Source organism: Taudactylus pleione, unplaced genomic scaffold, assembly GCF_031769625.1.
Source record: "Taudactylus pleione unplaced genomic scaffold, aTauple2 ptg000154l, whole genome shotgun sequence".
NCBI lineage: Eukaryota > Metazoa > Chordata > Amphibia > Anura > Myobatrachidae > Taudactylus > Taudactylus pleione.
In genome coordinates, this window is record NW_028284556.1 from 33,673,077 (window position 1) to 33,694,663 (window position 21,587).

Here is a 21,587-nt window from a genome sequence, read left to right on the forward strand (position 1 = left end):
ACCAGAACGCCGGTACCGAGCCGGGGATGCTGGTAAGCATCTGGGGTCACAGCTAGCGGTGACCCCAGATGTTCTGGGCCATGGCCGGATTTAAGGGGGATTACAGGTAAGCAGCAGGGGTCCCGTGGTGGGACCCTGCTGAACATGGCCCTAAGTTCCCAGGCAGGGGGCTCCCTGGGGACTGGCTGCAGCGTGGAGCCAGGTATTAACCTGCGCTTCCACTACCTCCCTGGTACAGCGGACCGCGGCAGAGCGGTAGCGCTGCGGTGTCCCAGGGGTTAAATGCATGCCAGGGGAGCGCGCCTTCCCTGTCTCACAGCCGGCGCCTCCCGCGCTGCACACAGCCCTCTCTGCACACGCCGACTGGCCCTGTGGCAGCGCTCGTCCCCCAGGCCAGCCTCCTCTATGCTCCTCGGTGGCCATCTTCAGAACGCATGGTGAACGCTGCTGGAAGCCTATGATCGGAGGCATCGTGGTCTGGGTCCCCCCGCATTACCTCTCCTCCGCTGTGGTCAGGTCTGTGTATGCAGCGCTGTGTCCTACCAGACTCTGTGTCTGTGTAGTTGAGTATCAGCGCTGATAGTACAGGAATTCGTTTTTCTGTGCATTGTATGTGACTTGTTAGCGCTGCTGCCTGTACTTTTAATTTCTTACTGTCAGCCTTATCAATGTCCCTGTTCTTTCTGCTAAAGCCCTTGCGGTGCGGTGCTTGCAGGGTGGTCTCTCGCTATATTAGCAAGTATTGGTGAGAGGGGTCACATATTTACCATCATGTCTGAGAGTGACTTTCCTCTCCAGCTTCAGTGTACTACCTGTAAAGTACCTATAGCGGAGGGGGAGGGTAGCGCGGAAGGGCTATGCCGGCAGTGTTTTTTATTGGCGCGGCCAATTATGCTCACAGCACCGGTACAGGAGCCGCCTTGGGCTTGTTTCGCTAAGGCGCTTACAACCTTGGTGGGCCCGCGTTCTCACAGATGGGATTGTCCCAGCAATGAGTGGTATCGTCACCCATGCAGGGTTTTCCGAGGCAATTGATGGTACCCCACAGTCTCCCTATTTCCCCTCCCCCGGTCTCTCAGGAGCCTGCGTGGGTTAATTCCCTGACTAGTTCTGTACAGCTCTTGTCGGATGTGTTACAAGAGGAGTCTGTGTTGCGGCCACATAAGCAGCCGGTGGCGTCTCTGTCTGCTCCTTATGAGGATGACGACGTGATGTCTGATGATGGGGAGATTCTGGATCTTTCCGACCAGGAACCTCTCCGTACTAAGAAGACGGACGCTAGGTCCAAGGTGTATATTCCTGGACTTATTCGGGCAGTCCGCACAGCTTTGGTGATTGAGGACGAAGATCCTCCGGTGTCCAAATCAAAATATGCCTTTTTTAAGGATATTAAGAGTGACGCCACAGTGTTTCCTCTTTCAGGTCAGTTGGTGGACCATTTAGAGGAGGCGTGGAAACAACCTGGCAAACGATGCCAGCCACAGAGGCGTTTGGCAGTGGCTTATCCGTTCGCGGATAATTATTTTTCCAAGTGGGAATCCCCTCTACAGGTGGATTCTCATGTGACACGCCTAGTCCGTAGTGCCACATTACCCATGCCAACCATGTCTTCCCTTAAGGATGCTACGGACCGCAAGGTGGAGATCTGCCTAAAGTCCGTTTATTCCCTTGCGGGGGGGGGGGGGGGTAGCTAGGCCGGCTATGGCCATTTGCTGGCTTGCCAGAGCTATGGAGCGCTGGGCTGACACTTTGGAGGCGTCCTTCGATTCCGACTGTTCGGCTGAACAGACTGAGTTGATCGGCAATCTCCGGGATTCGGCCACTTATATCAACGAAGCGGCCTTGGATATCAGTACCCTGGCGTCTAACATTTCTTCGGCAGCTGTAGCTGCTCGTCGCACCTTATGGTTGCGATCTTGGAAGGCGGACGCTGATTCCAAAAAGGGCTTGGAAGCGTTGCCTTTTAACGGAGAATTTCTATTTGGTCTGGACCTGGACAATCGGCATGTCTCCCGTCTGCTGCAGTTCCCTCCGGTTCAGGTACGTCGTCCTTTCGGCCTTATAGGGCCCTGGGTAGGCCTAAAGCACAATCCTTTCCCCGACAGGCTGGCCCCAAAAAATCGGCCAAGCCCCGGAAGCAGGCCTGGAGTACCAGGCGTCCGGCCCCTAAGCCAGATGACAAGCCTGCGGCCTGACTGTCCGGGCCTCCCTTTGGGGGATCCCAAAGTGGGAGGCCGCCTGCTGCAGTTCGCCCGATGTTGGTCAGTCACCACAACAGACACTTGGGTTCTCGAGGTGGTTTCTCATGGGTACGCCCTCTCCTTCCGGCACAGACCCCCATATTGATTCTTCACCACGGGTCTGCCATCAGACCGGAACAAGGCCTTGGAATTGCGGAAGGTTTTGCACACTATGCTCCAGGCTTGAGTTATAGTGCCTGTTCCATTCTCCCAGAGGGGCCAGGGTTTCTATTCCAATCTCTTTTTGGTGCAGAAACCCAATGGGTCGTATCGTCCGATACTCAACCTCAAAGCTCTCAACAAGTCTTTGCGGGTGCCGAAGTTTCGGATGGAGACCCTGCGGTCCATCATTCTGGCGCTGGAACCTGGGGACTACATGGTGTCGTTGGACATACAGGACGCTTACCTGCATGTCCCTATTCTTTTACGCCATCAACAGTTCCTCAGGTTTGCAATCCGCAACGACCACTTTCAGTTCCGGGCGTTGCATTTTGGCCTGGCGACAGCACCAAGTGTTTTCACCAAGGTGATGGCGGTTATGGCGGCTTCCCTGCGGCTGCAGGGAGTCCGCATGTTACCGTACTTGGACGACCTTCTCTTGGTGGCAGGATCTCCAGAGCTCCTTCTACGCCACTTGGACCTGACCATTGCGGTACTGCAACGGCACGGCTGGTTGATAAACTGGCAGAAGTCCACCCTGATCCCGTCTCAGCGGATTCTGCACCTTGGATCCTTATTGGACTCCGCACAGCAAAGGATCTTTGTGACGGGGGAAAAGATCTCTGCCTTGCAGTTGAGGGTGCGCAGTTGTCTGCGAAATCGCCGGGTGTCTCTGCACTCGGCGATGAGGTTACTGGGCTCCATGGTGTCGGTATTCGACATGGTGGAATATGCCCAGTTTCACTCCAGACCTCTGCAGCAATTGATTCTGTCCAAATGGAATGGGCTGCCTCAGTCTCTAAAATCCCAGACGATGGTGCTCACTCCGGAGGTTCGCCTGTCCTTAGCCTGGTGGTTGCAGACGATCCATCTCAACAAGGGTCGTCCGTTCTGGGTGGCGAATTGGGTCCTGTTGACAACGGATGCCAGTCTTCGGGGCTGGGGAGCAGTCTCGGGTCCACACTTGTTCCAGGGCAGGTGGACTCAGGCAGAAGCAGAGCTTCCAATAAACATTTTGGAGCTCCGCGCGGTGTTCAATGCTCTCCAGCAGGCACATCGGGTTCTCCAAAGTCACCCAGTGCAGGTCCAGTCGGACAACGCTACCACCGTGGCCTACATAAATCGGCAGGGAGGAACCCGAAGTCGGGCGGCTCTCGTAGAGGTGTCCCGAATCCTGGTATGGGCGGAGCGCAATCTCCCGGCTATATCAGCAGTATTCATCCCGGGAGTGCTGAACTGGGAAGCGGACTTTCTAAGTCGCCAGGACGTTCATCCGGGGGAATGGTCCCTGCACCCGAACATTTTTCAACTGCTGGTGGACAGGTGGGGTCTTCCAGAGATCGACCTCATGGCGTCCCGGCACAACAACAAGTTGCCGGTGTATGGGTCTCGCACAAGAGACGAAAAGGCGTCTCTGGTGGATGCTCTGTCCGTCCGGTGGACGTTCCGGTTCGCTTATCTGTTTCCTCCGTTTTCCCTTCTACCGCGGGTAATCCGGAAATTCAAACAGGAAGGAGGGACGCTTCTGTTGATAGCTCCCGCATGGCCCAGACGGCACTGGTTCTCAGACCTTCAGGGTCTGTCCGTGGCCAGTCCTCTGCCGTTGCCGCTATGACCGGACCTGCTGTCACAGGGTCCCTGTCTTCACTCGGACCTGACTCGGCTGTCTTTGACGGCGTGGCTGTTGAGACGGCCATGTTAAGGTCCAGGGGTTTTTCCAGCTCTGTGGTGCGAACCATGCTCAGAGCTCGGAAACCGTCTTCCGCGAGAATATACCATCGTGTGTGGCATACGTTTTTCCAGTGGTGTCTGTCGGCCGAGAGGTTATGCACCTCGGGAATTTCGTCTGTCTAGAGTACAAGCCTTCTTACAAGCGGGACTGGACCATGGACTTCGCCTTGCTTCTTTGAAGGTGCAGGTTTCTGCCCTGTCTGGCTGGTTCCATCGTAGGAATGCTACAATCCCTGATGTGCGCACCTTTATGCAAGGTGTTCTGCGAATTCAGCCGCCTTTTGTTCCACCTGTGGCGCCTTGGGATTTGGCTGTGGTCCTGAGGGCTCTCCAAGGACCGCCATTTGAACCTCTGGGCTCAGTGGATCTTAAATGGCTAACAGCTAAGACTGTTTTCCTTCTAGCCATAGCTTCGGCCAGACGTGTTTCTGATTTAGGGGCTCTCTTGTAGACCCCCTTTCTTGATTTTTCGTGGGAACAGGGCAGTGCTGCGCACAACTTTGAATTTCTTCCCAAAGTTGTTTCCCAGTTTCATGTTAACGAGGAAATAGTTGTACCTCAGGTCTTTTAACTCACCTGGCCTTTCAGTGGGTGAGGCCACTTTGGATGTTGTGCGGGCCTTAAGGATTTATGTTGACCGCACTTCTTCGTTTAAGAAGTTGGACACCTAGTTTGTCCTCTATGGCTTCCGTAAAAAGGGTTGACCTGCTTCAAAACAAACTTTGGCAGCCTGGATCCGTATGGCGATTTCAGAAGCTTATCTTCATGAAGGCCTGCCGGTTCCTCCTTCTGTGAAGGCTCATTCCACTAGGTCTGTGGGTCCTTCGTGGGCAGCTCGACGTGGTGCCTCTGCAGTCCAGATCTGCAAGGCGGCCACGTGGTCCTCTGTCCATACCTTTGTGAGGTATTACGCGTTTGACACCTTTGCCTCTCAGGATGCTTCCTTCGGGTGGCAGATTCTCCTTTCAGCACAGGAGCGTCCCCACCCTTAAAGGATACTTCTTTGGGACATCCCCAAGGTATCCTGTGGATACCCTATGGGCCCTGAAGTAGAAAATATGAGATATGGTAAGAACTTACCTTTGTTATCTCTATTTCTACGAAGTCCATAGGGTTCCACAGGACTCCCGCCCTGTCGCACCTGTGCTGCAGATGGGCTTTGCTCTGGTCACCAGTTTTTCCGTCTCCCTCTGGTGAGAATGTGATTCTTGTGTGTGTCCAGATCTTTTTTCTCTCTCTTCCTTCTCCTCCTCCGGCCTCTGGCTTGGTACGTAACTGAGATGCCTTGGCTCGGGGGCGGGGTATAGGAGGGGGACCCTAGTGCATCCTGGGAGGCTGAAAACTTAACTCTATGGTGCCCGATGCCTGACGTCATCACCTATACCCCAGGGTATCCTGTGGAACCCTATGGACTTCGTAGAAATAGAGATAACAAAGGTAAGTTCTTACCATATCTCATATTTTTTTATATATATTTTTCTCATTTCACTTCACCAAATTAGACTATTATGTGCAGATTAAAAAAATAAATAAATTACAGGTTGTAATGTAACAAAAAAGGTAAAAAGCCGAGGGGTGTGAATACGTTTGGAAGACACTGTATTTCTGCACTGTATGTGACTTATGGTATTGCTGACTGTCTGTGCTTTATTCTCACACCTGTCAGTGTATATCTATCCCTTTTCTTTACAATCTGCCCTAATACAGGTGTACCTAGGATGGTTCTGAGACCTCACATATATATACTTGTCAATATTTGTGAGGTTTGTCACATACGGTTGCGTGCTCCACGTTGCCATATTTTAGATGGAACTGTGTGGTGCATACGCTGATAATTGGTCCCTGCAGTTAATCTTAGAGTCAGTCAGGACCGGTATAGCGCTGCTTGATATTTCCACGATGGTTGTTAGGTATGTCTGACCAGGAAATAGAGCACGATACTGCACCCATTTTTGCTATCCTGCAAGTCATGTGCTGCAGGAGGATTTGACTCAGAAAGGGTTATGTATGAGGTGCCGGGCCCCTTACAGGATCCCCCTTGGGCGGTTTGTTTCTCAAGACCTGGCCTCCATTGTGGATCACCTGGCGGCCCCCGTAGTTGTAACCCACTTGGGGTTGCTTCACAAGAGCGTTTGGCCTCATGTTTCCCATTCCCTGAGGGTCATTGCAAATAATAGGAATCACCTCCTGGGGCGGATTCTCATGTTACTCGTCTGATTAAGAGCGCTACTATGCCTCCCATCCCTGCTCTGACGGATTCTACAGAATACGTAGGTGGTAACTTTGCCTGAAATCAATATACTGGCTTTCAGGGACTGTTGCCCGTCCAACCATGGCTATCGCATGGGTGGCTAATGCTATTGAGTGCTGGGCTGATGCATTTGTAGACCTTTTTCCCTCAAAAACTTCTGGGGATCAGATGCCTTTTGCTGCTCACATTCAAAATGCAGTTTCGTATGTTGGAATAACAACTTTGAATTCCAGTCTCCTAACCTTCAGAGTTTCGGCTGCGATTGTATCCACCACCATACTCTATGGCTGCGCTCATGGAAGGCATAGGTGGACTCCAAGATAGGCTTTGAAATGGATTACCCTATATTGGGGAGATCTTGTTTGGTCCTGACCTTGACAAGATTGTAGCATCGTGGGCAGTATCACAAACGGCAAATCTCCGCCTTCAGCTACTTCCACTACAAGGCCTCAGACTAAATCTGTTAAGTCTTTTTGTCCTCGGGGAAGGCCTAAAGGCCTGTCCTTTCCTAGGCTGTCGGCCTCCATGAGGGCCACCATACCCGGAACCAAGCAGACCTGGAACTCCAGACGCCCTGCTTCTAAACCTGAGGATAAACCTTCAGCCTGACGGGAAAGGCCTTCATCTGGGGGATCCCAGAGTGAGATGCCGACTATTTCAGTTCGCCCAGTGCTGGTTTCAAGTCACCACGGATGCTTGGATAAGAGTTGAAGTCTCTCACGGGTACGCCCTCTCATTGCTCAAAAGGCCTCCCCACATGTTTTGCTACACACTCCCTTCTTCAGACCCGAACAAGGCCTTACATATCCAGAATGCTATACAGTCCTTACAGTAAGCATAGGTAATTATGCCAGCCCCACTATCTCAGCGCGGGACTGGTTGTTCTACTTTCTTTCTGGTGCAGAGGCCGAATGGTCCTCATTGCCCTATCCTCTATCTCAAATCCCTGCACCAGTTCCTAAAGGTGCCTAGGCTCAGGAGGGAACCCTACACTCCATGATCCAAGCTTTGGAACCTGGGGACTCTATGGTATCGTTGAATATTCAGGACGTGTACCTACAGGTACCTATAGAGCCATCTCATCAGCGTTCGCTCAGGTTTGCTGTGCCACAGCAACACTTCCAATTTTCGGGCTCTGCCCTTTGGACGGTCCACAGCCCCACCGGGGTTTACCAAATTTATGGCTTTTATGACCTCCTGTTCAGGGTATCCGTCTGCTCCAATATCTGGACGGCCTCCTGCTCTTAGCAGGATCACCAAGGTACTTTAAAGCCATTTCAGGTTAACCATTGCTTTCTTTCATAAGTTAATCAACTGGGCAAAAAAGTCCTCCCTGAATCCCTCACAGGGTATGATTCATCTCAGAATCGGAGAATCCTTCTGACCTCAGACAAGATCTCCACTTTTCAACTACAAGTGCGCAGATGTCTCTACGGTCGACAGGTGTAATTACACTCTGTAATGCGGGTTCTGGAATCCAGGGTTTCTACCTTCGGAAGGGTGGAATATGTGTGTTCCAGGCCTTTGCAAAAACTGATCCTCTCCAGATGGAACAGGTTTCTCCATCGGATCACTGTTCAGACGATGATGCTCTCTCCGGAGGTGCGTCTGTCCCTATCTGGGTGGCTATGGCCATCTCATCTAGTGTAATCCTTACATCGGATGCCAGTCTCTGGGGCGCAGTGACCGATCGCACTCCTTTCGGGACAGTTGGACGTCTGTCGATTCTGCCCTGCCAATCAACTTATTGAAACTTCAAGTTGTCTTGGGCCATCACTTTGGCCTAACACATACTTCACGGTAAACCTGTAAAGGTTCAGTCCGACAATGTCACAACAGTGGCCTACATCTAGGAGACACTCGTAGTTGGGCAGCAATGACAGGAATGTCACACATTCTGACATAGTCCAAGGGTCTCATCCTGGCCATCTCTGCAGTGTTCATTCCAGGATTTCTCCATTGGGAAGCGGACTTCCTCAGCCATCACGACGTGCATCCCGGGGACTGGTCTCTTCTCCATGAGAGGTTTCAACTCCTAGTGAGCAGAGGGGGCCTCCCCAGTGGTGGTCCTCATGGCCTCCTGACTCTCTCACACATTGCCGGTGTTCGAGTCCAGAACTAGAGGTACTGAAGCAACCTTCGGTGACACGTTGTCAGTGAAGTGGACCTTCCACTTAGTGTATGTGTTTCCTCCGGGCTCCCTTCGTCCTCAAGTTCTTCGGAAGTTCATTCGGGATGGAGGTACTGTCCTGCTGGTGGTTCCTGATTGATCCAGAAGCCTCTGGTATTTAGATTTTCGGAGTCTCTCCATCGACACTCCATTCCTGCTGCCTCAATATCCAAACCTGTTGTCTCTGGGTCCTTGTCTTTCCCTGGACCTGGGTCGTTTGTCTATGACTGCGTCCCTACTGTGGTCCTAAGGCTTCTCTGGCTCTGTCATCATCGGGATGTTTAGAGCGTGTAGGCCAGCTTTTGCTGGGATCTATCACAGAATGTGGCATGCATAATTCTTATGGTATCGTACCTGTAGCTACGATCCTCCGGTGTTTAGGATTTCCAGAAATTCTGGCATTCCTTCCAGCTGGCTTGGGTCTAGCCCTCTGCCTGGCCTTCTTGAAAGTGCGGGTCTCTGCACTGTCGGTATGGTTCGGATGTGGAATTGCTCCACTCTCGGGCATCCAGACCCTCATTCAGGGTGTTTTCTAAATTCTACCTCCCTTTATTCCCCCTAGGGGCTCCTTGGGATTTGACAGTGGTTCTTCGTGCCCTCCTGGGGCCTCCATTTGAACCACTAGTTTTCATAGCCCTTATGTGGTTTATGGCTTAGAGTCTCTTTCTTATGGCGTTTGCATCTGCCAGGAGAGTGTCAGAATTGGAAGCATTCTCATGTGGCTCCCTCTTCTGGATATTTCACCAAGACAGGGTTGTGAGTCGCACTTGCCCTGTATTTCTTCCTAAAGTGGTTTTTAAGTTCTGTATTATTCAGGAACTTATTGTACCGACGTTTCAGTCTCCAGTCCTCTCGGCTGGGGTGACCTCATTGACTATGGTCCGGCCTCTCCGGATTTGTGTGGTCCGTTCAAGTTCCTTCAGGAAATCAGGCTCCTTATTTGTGGTCTATGGATTTCACAGGAAGGATTGGCCGGCCGATGAACAGACATTGGCTAGATGGCTTCGTATGTCTATCTGTGAGTATGGTTCTTGAGTGTTCCAGTCTTCTCTCTTTCTTTCCTCCTCCGGCCTTTGGCTACTTACAAACTGATGTGCCTCTGGCTTGGGGGTGGGGTTATAGGGAGAGTGGACCCAGTGCATCCTGGGAGCTGAAAGCTTTAACTGGCTGGTGCCCGGATTTGGTTCCCAACCTATACCTCAAGGTCAACCCTGTGGACCCTATGGACTTCGAAGAAAGAGATATAACAAGGGTAGTTCTTACCATATCTCTCATTTTCCTGCCTGGGGTGTCGCTCTCTGCCTTGGTGTTTCTAGCACACTCAGCAACAAACTGCTGAGATACAGACCAGAGTTTGCTAGAAGCACCAGAGCAGAGAGCAACAGCCCAGACAGGAAAGAGGAACTGCACAGGTTTTAACAGGTGCAGGGTGCTAGAATGAACACTAGAAGTAATAGCAGCAATAGCATACATGTAGAGATAGAACTTGTGAGGGATACCTCTCCAGATATAAGCGGCCACAATTACTGGTATAGCGATACTTCCCCCACAGTCAGTGTGCGCATGCTCTCACTCCATATGTAATAATAATGTCCTAGACATGAATCACTTAAGGAGACGTCTGAAACATTTATTTTTATTGCATAGGACATTTTCAAATATATCTGAATAGAGGTTATATACCCCAATGCATCACCCCTGCAATAACACTGTTCCCTTTGTGAAGAGATGAACATTTTAGAATAAAGGTGCAAGGTAAACTGATCAGAGAACATCTGACATTTCATATCTGTTATGTCTATCATTCTGTATACTACTGTGCATTGGGTATATGTCATCAGGAATGGTAGCATTTGTAGCCGAAATACCATTTTCCTCTGAAGATATCACATTTGACCTGTCTGTTTTCAGTTCTTGCACAGGAAGACTGCTGTATTGCCATAAATGGGTTTTACAGGGAGATGGACCAATGTTCAGTAAGAGTTGATTAATGGTATGAAAGTGAGCATTGGAATTAGCAATTATTTAACAATATATATATATATATATTTACATGGCGAGACGAGTAGTCCCCTTGCCGTTCAGTTCTAAGTAGTTGCAGTAAAACTTGTGATCCATAGTCACATTTCAGATAAAACTGCTCTTCATCATTATCCTAAATGGCTTCAAGACATTCCTTTTTATAGTGCTATTTTTCAAGGCGCACTACTGAAGCCTCGGTCAGGCAGGTACATGTGAATTATGGTTACACATTATTCCAGGGCTCTTGAGTTTGTCATAATGTTATATTTTCTGAACTGACCCTGGGGACCGCCATGTCATTATAAACTATCCTTTTTCGAGCAAATGTGTGTACCAGACACAAGCTGATTAATATTGTTGGGTTATCTTTTTGCAACTTTATAGGATAAAAATGTTCTTCATTAACCAGTTGCCTGCATAAGGCTCAGTGAGATTAACCCTGCAGGAATGTGTTCCAAACTAGTACATTTGGGGTTTAGTAGGGAGTATTGTGCTTACCCTCATTTCCTTACTCACTGATAATTGTCAGAAATGGGAAATTGAATATTAATAGTTTAATATTAACTTTAGTTAAGGCAAATCTGTTTTTTTAAATTAATACATTGATATTTCCCTTTCAATTAGTTTTATTAAGGATATGCTGTCAATTTATATTTAATACAGTTAGAACATTTTTCCTAATTAGTTTTATTAGTTTCAAGTTACTGACCAGCGGACTACAATATTTGCCGCAAACCAGGACATTATGTAAAATGGTCTCTTCTGTAAATACGCCCTAAATTATGCACCCCAAATGCCCCCATAGCTATTAAGTAAAAATGGTAGTAGCAAATTTTTTTTTAAAATGTTGATTTAAAAATCAATATAGTAAACCTCTAAGGTCTGTTCTGTCACGTGCTGCCCTTCCTAATCATCCCACTGTTAGGGGTGTATTTACTAAGGCTTTTAGAAGTAGAAATGTTGCCCATAGCAACCAATCAGATTCTACTTAACATTTATCTAGCACCTTCTATAATATAATAGCTAGAATCTGCTTGGATTCTATGGGCAACATCTCCACTACTAAAAACCTGCACTTCAGTAAATATACCCCTTAGAACGATGAGAAAGACCCTAGCCAGAGAGGAGCATGGGATGGAGTAGAACAGCAGACAGAGGGGACAGGACTTAGGTCACCCAGCACTTCAGCGATATCCCTTTATTAGTATTTATGCAAGCATGTACACATATGTCTGGGTTGGGTACGGGATCCCAGCGGTCAGGATGTCGACGGTCAGAATACCCACAGCTACATCCTGACAGTCAAAATCCCAACAGAGTTTGTCCTAACCCTCCCTCTAACCAAAACCCACCTTTCCCGCAGCCTAACCTTAACTTTTCCCTCCCACAGCTTAACCCTAACCTTACCCCTAGTGCCTAACCCTAACCCCTAAATCTCACCCTAATGCTCGCCGTTGGGATGTCAGTGGTCGAGATTCTAGAGCCGGCATTCAGACTGCTGTCTCGATTCTGGCACCGGGATTCTGACCGCCGGCCTCCTGACCGCTGGGATGCCGACTACATCCCATATACTGTATCTGTAAACTATGTCTTTCACAGATATATTGCGTCGGTTGTGTTGCAGATTGTACAGATATATCATTCACATTTTGTTGTTTGTACAGACAACCAAATGATCACACAATATGTTGGCTGCAGGTAACATTAAAAATAACATTACAACTGGGTGGAAATATTTAAATGGGTTCTTCTTGTCATGCAGCCGATTAGTAAGAGTGTATGCACAATATGGTTTTGTGCATCCTTGCCAAAATTGTAACATCGGTCGGTGATTAGGTCCTTTGTTAGATCCATTATTCACGTGTGTACCCCACATTAGATGCTATAAACAGAAAGAGACCGATTTACAGAATAACATGTTATCTTCTGAAACCGGTGTTGGAAACTTCGGATGCAAGCTTGTGTTACAGAGATGCACCCAATTTGTTGCGTTTAGTAGAAGGGCAACAGGACAGTTGATACTGGTAACCAGATCCAATAATGCAAAAAAAAATAGGTGTCTGTATTACTCTACATAAGCACACACTATATATAATTATTACACATAAATAGATGGCAGCAGCACTTCATCTAAATACATAATTCAGTGTTTGTTTAATTCAAGGCCGCATTCTGTCTAGAAAAATACTTTCTCCCAATCAAATTCCAGATGTTATTGTGTCCTCTCTTACAAATATGTTGTTTTTCTTTCTGGAACTATATGTGGACATGCATGGTACATCGTATGTATGTCAGGCCCATGGTCTTGGAGCTGTCCTATGAGGCTGTCACCAGCTGCAGCTTTCCAGCCAGTTATTATCCTCCCTGTCAGAGCGGTAATCTGTATGTAATGCCAGTCAGTCAGTGTGATCATATCACAACTTGCTCCTGTTGTGGGACAGCTCCAGCGATCACTCACTACCAAGTACAGCTCAGGCAATGAGGGCCGCTATCTGACTCTCACTTGAGGGCAGAAATATACTATGTAGACAAAAGTAATTGGACACCCCTGCGCAAGCGAAATGGTGTGCTCCTGCAGCTGACACGTGTTTGTGAAGATATAAAACGAGAAGCATAGTGATGTTCTCGATAACTCTGTTCTCCCTACAATTGTCTCAGTTCTACACAGGGCCGGCTCCAGGCATGTTTGACCAGTGCGGTCGAACAGGGGCGCCACCCCATAGAGGGCGCACCCCTCCCAGCCATCCCGATTTCAGCAGGACAGTGCCGTTTTTCAGGCACTACCCCGCTGTTTCACTCCCGTGTTCCGCCGGTGGTCGGGAGGTTGGGCACCTCCACCGCCGCAGCGCTGCCGACCCCGGAGAAGAGGAATGGATGCCGCGTGCAGTACAGGGAGAAGGGCTGGGCTCAGTCCAGCTACCGACGGAGTGCTGGGCTCGCCCCCCAGCCTGACGTTAATGGGAGGCGTGCCATATGGGCTGGAGCCAGCCCTGGTTCTACAGAAAACAAATGTTTTTATGAGGACGACAGTGCCACCTGTCATGTTTCCAGGGTGACTCTGGACTGGTATACAGAAAATTCAGTCACTCGGATGGACTGGCCACCTCAAAGTCCAGATCTTAACCCCATTGAGATCCTCAGGGATGAATTGGAGCCACAGGTGTGTTCTAGGCTAACTTGACCTTCTTCAGTCTCACACATGGTCACTGTACTTAAGCGGAATGGCAAATTATACCTCCTACTGTTGTCCAGGAACTTGTGGACAGTTTGCCAAGAAGGATGTCTGCAGTAATAACTGTACATGGTGAACCTACAAAGTACAGACGTCAATAAAATCTTGTTGATCTATTTGCTCTCAGTGTCCAATCACTTTTGTCTACATAGTGTATCTGCACATGATTCAGCGGCCCTGGAATGTAACAATTGGCTTAACAATTCTTCTGTGAGGGGCCATTATTGGTAGCAGTGGGAGGTAGCCACTATGAGCAGGGAGGAAAATGTGTGCCATTGTCTGCCTCTGTCTCTGCATGTCAAGGACAGAAGTTTTATATGACTTATATATACATATATATAATAAAATATACACGCATACATAGAGCTATACAGTATAATATACATTATGTATGTTTTGATGCGAAATAGTGGCTTCTGAACACTGATTATCTCTTAGATGACATATCACTTGAGGAATAAAGCTATCATTTTTTTATATTTTACAGAAATCACTTCATTGCTTCAGTTGCTTTTTGAAGGCAATTATGAGGCTATTGTGCTTAGCCCATTGGTACAAGAGATCTTTCATAGCCCCGCTCCAGAGGAAAATCTTGAATCGTATTTAGAGAGACAGATTACTGCCTTCCTGGACTCTCCTGCAGAACTGAGCAATGACAGGTAACTTGTATACCTAAAACTGTTAATATCCTATGTATTTTGTATCACAATATGGACATTCTCCCATCAATCTGCTTGTCTCTATGGCTTTATATCAGGGGTGGCCAAACTCGGTCTTCAAGAACCCCTAACAGTTCATGTTTTCCAGACCACCTTGTTCTTTTTAACATTGTTTTTTAACTGAAGAGTAATAAATCATGCAAAGTTAAATAAGATAGATATGTTGTTAATTGAATGAGAATAATGGTAAGAGACAAATAAGGATGAAATTGAATTGAGATATTATATATGGTGTTAAACATCAGAGTCCAAAATCCAGTAATATACAGTGTATGTTCATGCTCCCTGTCTATCTTTTTTAAAATGTGTCCGTTAGTTATGAATGGGTTGTTTCATTGTGGTTTGTTATGGGAAATGGACCGTTTGCTTGTTCTTATTAGCCCATTTACAAATGGTACACCAGCCTGGGTTTGAAACTGTGTTGTGTTGTGCACAGTAGCCAGTGGGTGGTGGTATCTATAAACCCAGTTACATCGAGGCCTTGTATCTGAGACCATTTCTATATGTATTTTACTGGGGCCCTTCATGCTTTCACATGCAAGCTTATGCAGAATCCACCTATATGGCCCACGACATGTAATATTCAGTAGTATTGTTTGACTTAGTGGACTGCTTTGAAAAATGTGAGTAGAGTTATCATTTAAAGCTACCTTCATTACCTTCTAATGGCAACCATTGGGTTATTATAGGACAGAATAAGGTAACAATATTCTGTCGCATTTTCAACTATGTTTTGTTTGCTATAGTATGACTTTATTAGACTAAAAAAAGAAAATTTTTTACTAAAGAGAATATTTTTTAAACAAGAATACGTTTGTTGGACAGCATTAATATGACTGTTAATACAGTGCATATATTGTGAGTCCCCAGGGGGAGTTAATATATGTTCAGTATTTTTGTAATGGTTTGCTAAAGCAAACGTTCAGTTTATCATGCTTTTAAAAAGATATAAGCATCTGATATATGGCCAATTTATAATCCATCTCTGTTGTTATTGCTCTGACACCTGCTGGGGTCCTGAAGTATTTAGCAGTTATAACCAGTCAATTTATTTTACATTGATTCTTGTAAATGCCTGATTGAACTCAGAATTTTATGTGTGTCAGTGGCTTTCTTAAACTTCTCTCTAAAACAGTCTGCTCTCTTGTGTAGGTTCAACTTGTTTCATCATTACACCAATTTTGGGTTTGGTGTGTTGAGGCTTGTGAGACTGTAGAGCTTGCCAAAGCAGGACATTTACATTATGTATATAATATATGTCATAACCATTAAAGAGGAGTATTCCCAACAACACTGTTTTTTAGGGAAAAAAAAGTTATTCTCTTAGAGTATTGCATACATTATAAAATTTAGTGTGTTATACTGACTTCTAGTTTTTCCTTTAAAGACTATTATGCCAGGATCCATCTCTTTGCAAGAATCTGAATATCATAGTTATGCTTTCCCTTACTACAGGACAATAGGAACAGATAGTAAAAAATAAGGTATTGCGTTTATTTGTCGGTTAGTTTACAAAAGTACGGACATTTCTGAGGATGACAAGTTCCACTCTACAACCATTTCCAGCACCAAATCTGTCCATGTAAATTATGAATGTCTTATAAATGCCTATCTCATTTTCTTATGAGGTGCAATAAAAAAGGAAGATGCACTGTAAAGGTGCATATCCATTAGGCGACCTGAAAGTCTGAACGTCTAGCGTTCAGACCTTCCGGACGCCGAGGTGCAGTGCCCGCACTGAACGTCATCCAGTGAAGGAGCCCGACCTCCTATCCCTGAACATGCCGAACCTGACGAGCGTCGTCAGGTTGACGGGCATGTTCAGTGGATAGTCGGGGACGGCAAGAACCGTGCATCGCTGGTCCTTGCCGGCCAGGGCTGCCAAGAGAAATCCTGGGCCCCGGTACAGCAACCTCCAAGGGCCCCCCCATGGAGGGTGTGTGTGTGTGTGTGGGGGGGGGAGGGAGAGAGAGAGAATGACAATTAATATATCACGATTTTGACATTGCTCTAGGGTATTTATGGCCTCTTCATTGTGTCCAGTTATATTTTATTATCTGTGTGCTGCTGTAAGATCCCAATCTCACTTTCACGTTTGTACTGGGACCAGGGCCGGCCCTAGCCCAAATTTTTTGGTATGCGAGTAGGTTTTTTGGCGCCCCCCAATGCAGTGCCCGTGGTAGTGGTCCCCCCATGTGCAGTGCCCCCATTAGTAAGCTTGTATAGTGCCCCCAGTAGTAGTCCCCATGCAGTGCCCCCAGTAGTGGTTCCCCCCCTTGTAGTGCCCCTAGTAGTCCCCCCTTGTATTAGTCCCCCCATTGTTGTGCCCCCAGTGGAGGTTCCCCCCCATGTAGTGCCCCCAGTAGTAGTCCCCCCAGTAGTAATCCTCCCTTCAAGTGCCCCCAGTAGTAGCCCCCCTTCTAGTGCCCCCAGTAGTAATCCCCCTTGTAGCCCCCCCCCAGTAGAGAGACACGTAATTAAAAAAAAACACCTGAACCCCCGCTCCTGCTCCCGCCGCCGCTATCAGCTACTCCGAACGTTCTCCAGGGCCGCTTTGCATTATGGGAGAGACTTCATGATGTCATGAAGTCTCTCCCATTACCCACTGCGGGAGCCGGAAGATGGCTCCCGCAGTGGGAGCAGCAGCAGCCGATGAGAGTCTGGCAGACTCTCATCAGCTGCTGAGACAAACACACAGCTGCCGGCACCGGCGGCTGTGTGTTTGGCACTGTGTAGCACTGACCGAACTCCGTCACAGAGACACAGTCTGCACCGCGGTAAGCCTCTGATAAATCTGCATGGTCGCGGCCACGGCGCCCCTTCACTATGTGGCGCCTTACGCGGCCGTGTACCACGCGTAACTATAGAACCGGCCCTGACTGGGACACAAGTACACTGGCGGTAGCAGCAGCACACTACACAAAGAGACAACCACTGACCCAGCCCTGGGGAAACAGGAGGCTGCTGGGAGCATGCAGCTGGAATTGGGGGCCCTGCCCTTGTTTCCCCTCTCTTTCTTGGGTGCACAGTCTCTGGCTCTCTGGCTGCTGTTTTGTAGTGGCTGTTCCTACTTTGAGACGATCCTCCGGCAGCCATACGCAGCGCATGACATTTTCGCTGGCTATAGGAGGGGGGAGACAGGACAGAATTTTTTGGGCTGCAGTGAATAGCAGCTGGATGCAGGGGCAGAACTATGGGAGACAATAGAGGTGCCTGCCGCCGGGCTCCAGCTCTGAGGGCTGTAACTATGTACTCGGAGTGTACCGTCACCGCCGCCCAATACATGGCACCCCTTCCCACCACCTGGGAAGCCACCATACACTAGTGGAGAGCTCCATGTCAGCTGCTGCCTTTATCTATAGCCTGTCTGCATGCAAATTGCTACATTACAGTGTCTGCGGCACCAAATTATAGCTTGCCTCCCGGCATCTGGAATGAACTTACGCCACTGGCTGTATGCTATTTTCTGCAGTGCATCTAAGCTGTCATCAGTTGCAGAGCGCATCCCCCAAGACCCCATTATTTTGTGTACATAATATATATATATATATATATATATATATATATATATATGTGACATATATTATATATTTGAGTTTGTGTAATATATATATGTATATAATATATATATATATATATATATGTATATATATATTACACACATTTAGATATACCTATTATATAAATATGATATAATATATATATATATATATATATATTTTTTTTATACACATTATGCATCCATCACTATATTTATGACCTATATACAATTTATAGATTTACAACTATTTGCAACAGGCAGCACAGTGTCAAAGTCCACTTCCACAGATTCACAGCCTGAGCCTAGCAGTCAGCTCTTCCCTTCACAGACAGTGAGTGACAGTCAGTCTCACAGACTTATTCCAACTCACTGTCTGTGCCACAAAAAAAACCAATGATGCCTGCATTCACCTGGCTGCCTTTATTTAATGCCTCGCAGCCTCCGCCCAGAGCCTGGAGCTGGTGCCTGCTGAGAGAGAGCCTCGCGAGAGGATGATGTCATCATCTCGCGAGGCTCTCAGCAGGCACCAGCACCGCAGCAGCGCGGCTACAGCCTGCATTTGTAAGTGAGTGACACGCACTGTTTGTGACACTGACAGGCACACAGACAGTGCGGTTAAACCCTTCCCCCCCAATCCCCCCCCCTTTCCCAAACTGACACCCGCCACCGCCCACTGTGAATTAGTGAAGGAGAATTAAAATAGAAAATAAGTTGGAAATAAAACAGTGAAGTGCTGCGGGCGGCCAAGGCTCCCTGCTTTGCCCAGGCCCGGGTAATCTGTACCCCCCCCCTCTCGGCGCCCCTGTTGCCGGCTATCCATTACCTGACTTTGTGAATAATGTGACCTCCTGGTTTTGTTCGGATTGTTCACAAAGTCGGGTTATGGATAGGCCCCTTAACTCATAACATCCAATCATAAGTCTGATTACATTAAGGTGTGCGTACACACGGACAGATATATCGTTATCGTTCAACAATATATCGTTCATTTTTATTCAGTGAACGACCAACGATGCGCGTTTCCGCATAAATGATAACGATATCTATGATCGTCCGTACATGCAGGCCAGTCTGGACGATATCGTCAACTTTGCGTGTTCAGAGATGTGGCAGGATGACTCACTGAAAGATATCTTTCATTTTGTTGGTGGTACAGATCGTACCGTGTGTATGCAGCTTTAGAGTGCAAAAACCTGTGATTGGTTACTCTGTCACAGCACTGTATTATAAAATAAGCACAAATGTTTCTTGAGAAAATCTCTGCAAACTGACATAACATGATTTTTGATCTAGACCACTATCCTCCTCCTTCTTCTAGACAATTGCTGGTATTCCTGTTGGGTGTGAGCTGTCTGCATTTCTTTGTGCAGAGCAACTGGACTGGACCACCTGTTCGTTCAGAGCCTCAAGATTTTTTACCGTTGTCTCTATTTGAGCGTTTTTCCGAGGTATGATACAAACTCTGTTCTTACATGTGCTTTTAGAAATATTCTTTCCAATTTGTGGTTGGTATTTTTTTTTTTTTTAATTGCTAACTGTGTATTTGAGAAGTGTTTTATTCAATTACATTGAAGATAAAAGACAGAAATACAAGCTGGTAATAGTTCCCATTTTCTTCTTTTAAGACTTATAGATTTCCCGTACAAAGAGACTTTTTATTCAATTTTGTTTATATGGTGCCACAGCAGCACACAGCACTGCTACACAACAGTGCATTACAAGGGGTTAAACAGAAAACATTACAAAATAACATACAATACACAAAGGCTAGCCATAGTGTAAGTACTTAACCATTATTAGAAATGTTACTATAACACAACAGACTGGGTAGGACGAGTAACGGGGTAGGGGTTGGGCATTTCGATGGTGCTAAAAAGAGCATGCAGTAAAGAGTTGCAGGCATGGCCACTGAGACAAACAGTATCCCTGTGAGAGAGAGCATGTAGCCAAATTCCACAAAAAACGTCCTTTCAGAAAAAGAACAATAAAAAATACTATTAGTACCCCCCACACACCACCCTTCTTGGCACAGCCAGTTGCATGGGGGTGTAAATTCAGCACACAATTTTCCTGTACCCATGGTATGAGTAAACACTATCATGGCTGCTGAAGGGGAAATTTGTAGACAAATGAATGGAGCAATGATGACATGTATAGTGCTAGGGAAACTCAAACCGGAAGAGGCCCTTCTTGTGCGTTATATTCGCACCGCTGTGCGAATAAGATGCATTTGAAAGTAAAAAGTTGCACGAAAAGACGTTCTGCGCTACCGAGTAACGCCATAGGACGGCGCAACTAGAAGATCAGTTTAACGCGCAAGAAGGCTAGATGTATATGGACACATCTATATGCTATTGTCTCCCAAAGCTTACCAGAGCATATGGATGCCCACTGCTGCCTTCTCATATCCGACCGACGACGTGCAACAGCCTAAACATCGGGAACATCGAAGCGGATCAGACATGCCTGTGTTTCCTTAAACAACCCCCTTACCTCCCTCAAACACTGACTGCCTGTCACTCACTTTGCGTGTGAATCCTCTGTGCGAGTGTAATCGCAATGCAATAGTATCACGTGTGCAGTGCGGCTTTCACACACGCGCAATGGCTTAAAACCATGCCAACTCCATAAATATCGGCATTACGTAAATCTCTGAATCAGGCCCATGATGCGAAAAAGACGCTGCACTGTATGCCGTTCTAAAAAGACACTAAAGTGCGATGGTCGCAGCCCTCGGCCAGTCCTTAGACTGACCTTCGGCCCTGGTCAGCCTGCGTCCAAGAAGTCTGCATCTGATGACGCAGACCCTGGGCTCGACATGCCTAGCAAACGTGGACAACACTCCAGCGTTTTGTAGAGCGATCACCCAAGACCCATTCTGCACATGCACAGACCAGGTCCTTCGCATGCGCAGATCCCCAATTTCGGATAGGTATATAAACCATCGGGTTTGCATACAAATCCGAATCAGGCCCAGAGTCTGTTATACAGTGGAAACTGTATCACACCTTCTAAAGAGTGGATAAGATGTCCATAGCAACCAATCAGCTTCTAGCTAGCATTTATTAAGTACATTCAATAAAATTATAGGTAGAGCTGATTGGTTGCTATGGGTAACTTCTCCACTCTTAAGAAGACCTGATATATCTCCCCTATAGTCTCATCGGGTTCTGATTGGTTGCATCGTCCAGCTATACAAGATCAGGGTCGTGTCCCAGAAGTAACCAGCAAGATTGCTGGGTCAAGTCTCCATTAGTCCTATAGACTGCTACACCAAATCGGTAACCACTAATATTAAATGTCATTGACTTCCACATTAATACACACACATTTGTACACGCTAGAGGAGAACATTTATTATAAGTGTGTCAAAGAAAGCTGAGAAAAACAGGAGCATCATAAATATTCAGAAAATTTATTCTTCATAAGCTGTGTGGCTGCCCGATCCGCTTCGATGTTACCGATGTTTATGCTGTTGCACGTTGAAATGACCCAACCCACACATTGGTTATACAGTATATA

At 47.2% G+C, this 21,587-nt stretch overlaps 1 protein-coding gene across 6 annotated transcripts in view; it reads left to right on the forward strand.

Annotated features, from left to right (window-relative positions):
• TTC27 (tetratricopeptide repeat domain 27) overlaps positions 1–21,587 on the forward strand; it is a 676,116-nt gene that overhangs the window by 150,939 nt on the left and 503,590 nt on the right. For all 6 annotated transcript variants that reach the window (XM_088474427.1, XM_088474426.1, XM_088474429.1 and 3 more), the window contains 2 exons: positions 14,293–14,464; positions 19,384–19,513. In XM_088474427.1, the coding sequence (XP_088330553.1) occupies positions 14,293–14,464; positions 19,384–19,513 (302 nt within the window). The remainder of the gene's footprint in view (positions 1–14,292; positions 14,465–19,383; positions 19,514–21,587) is intronic.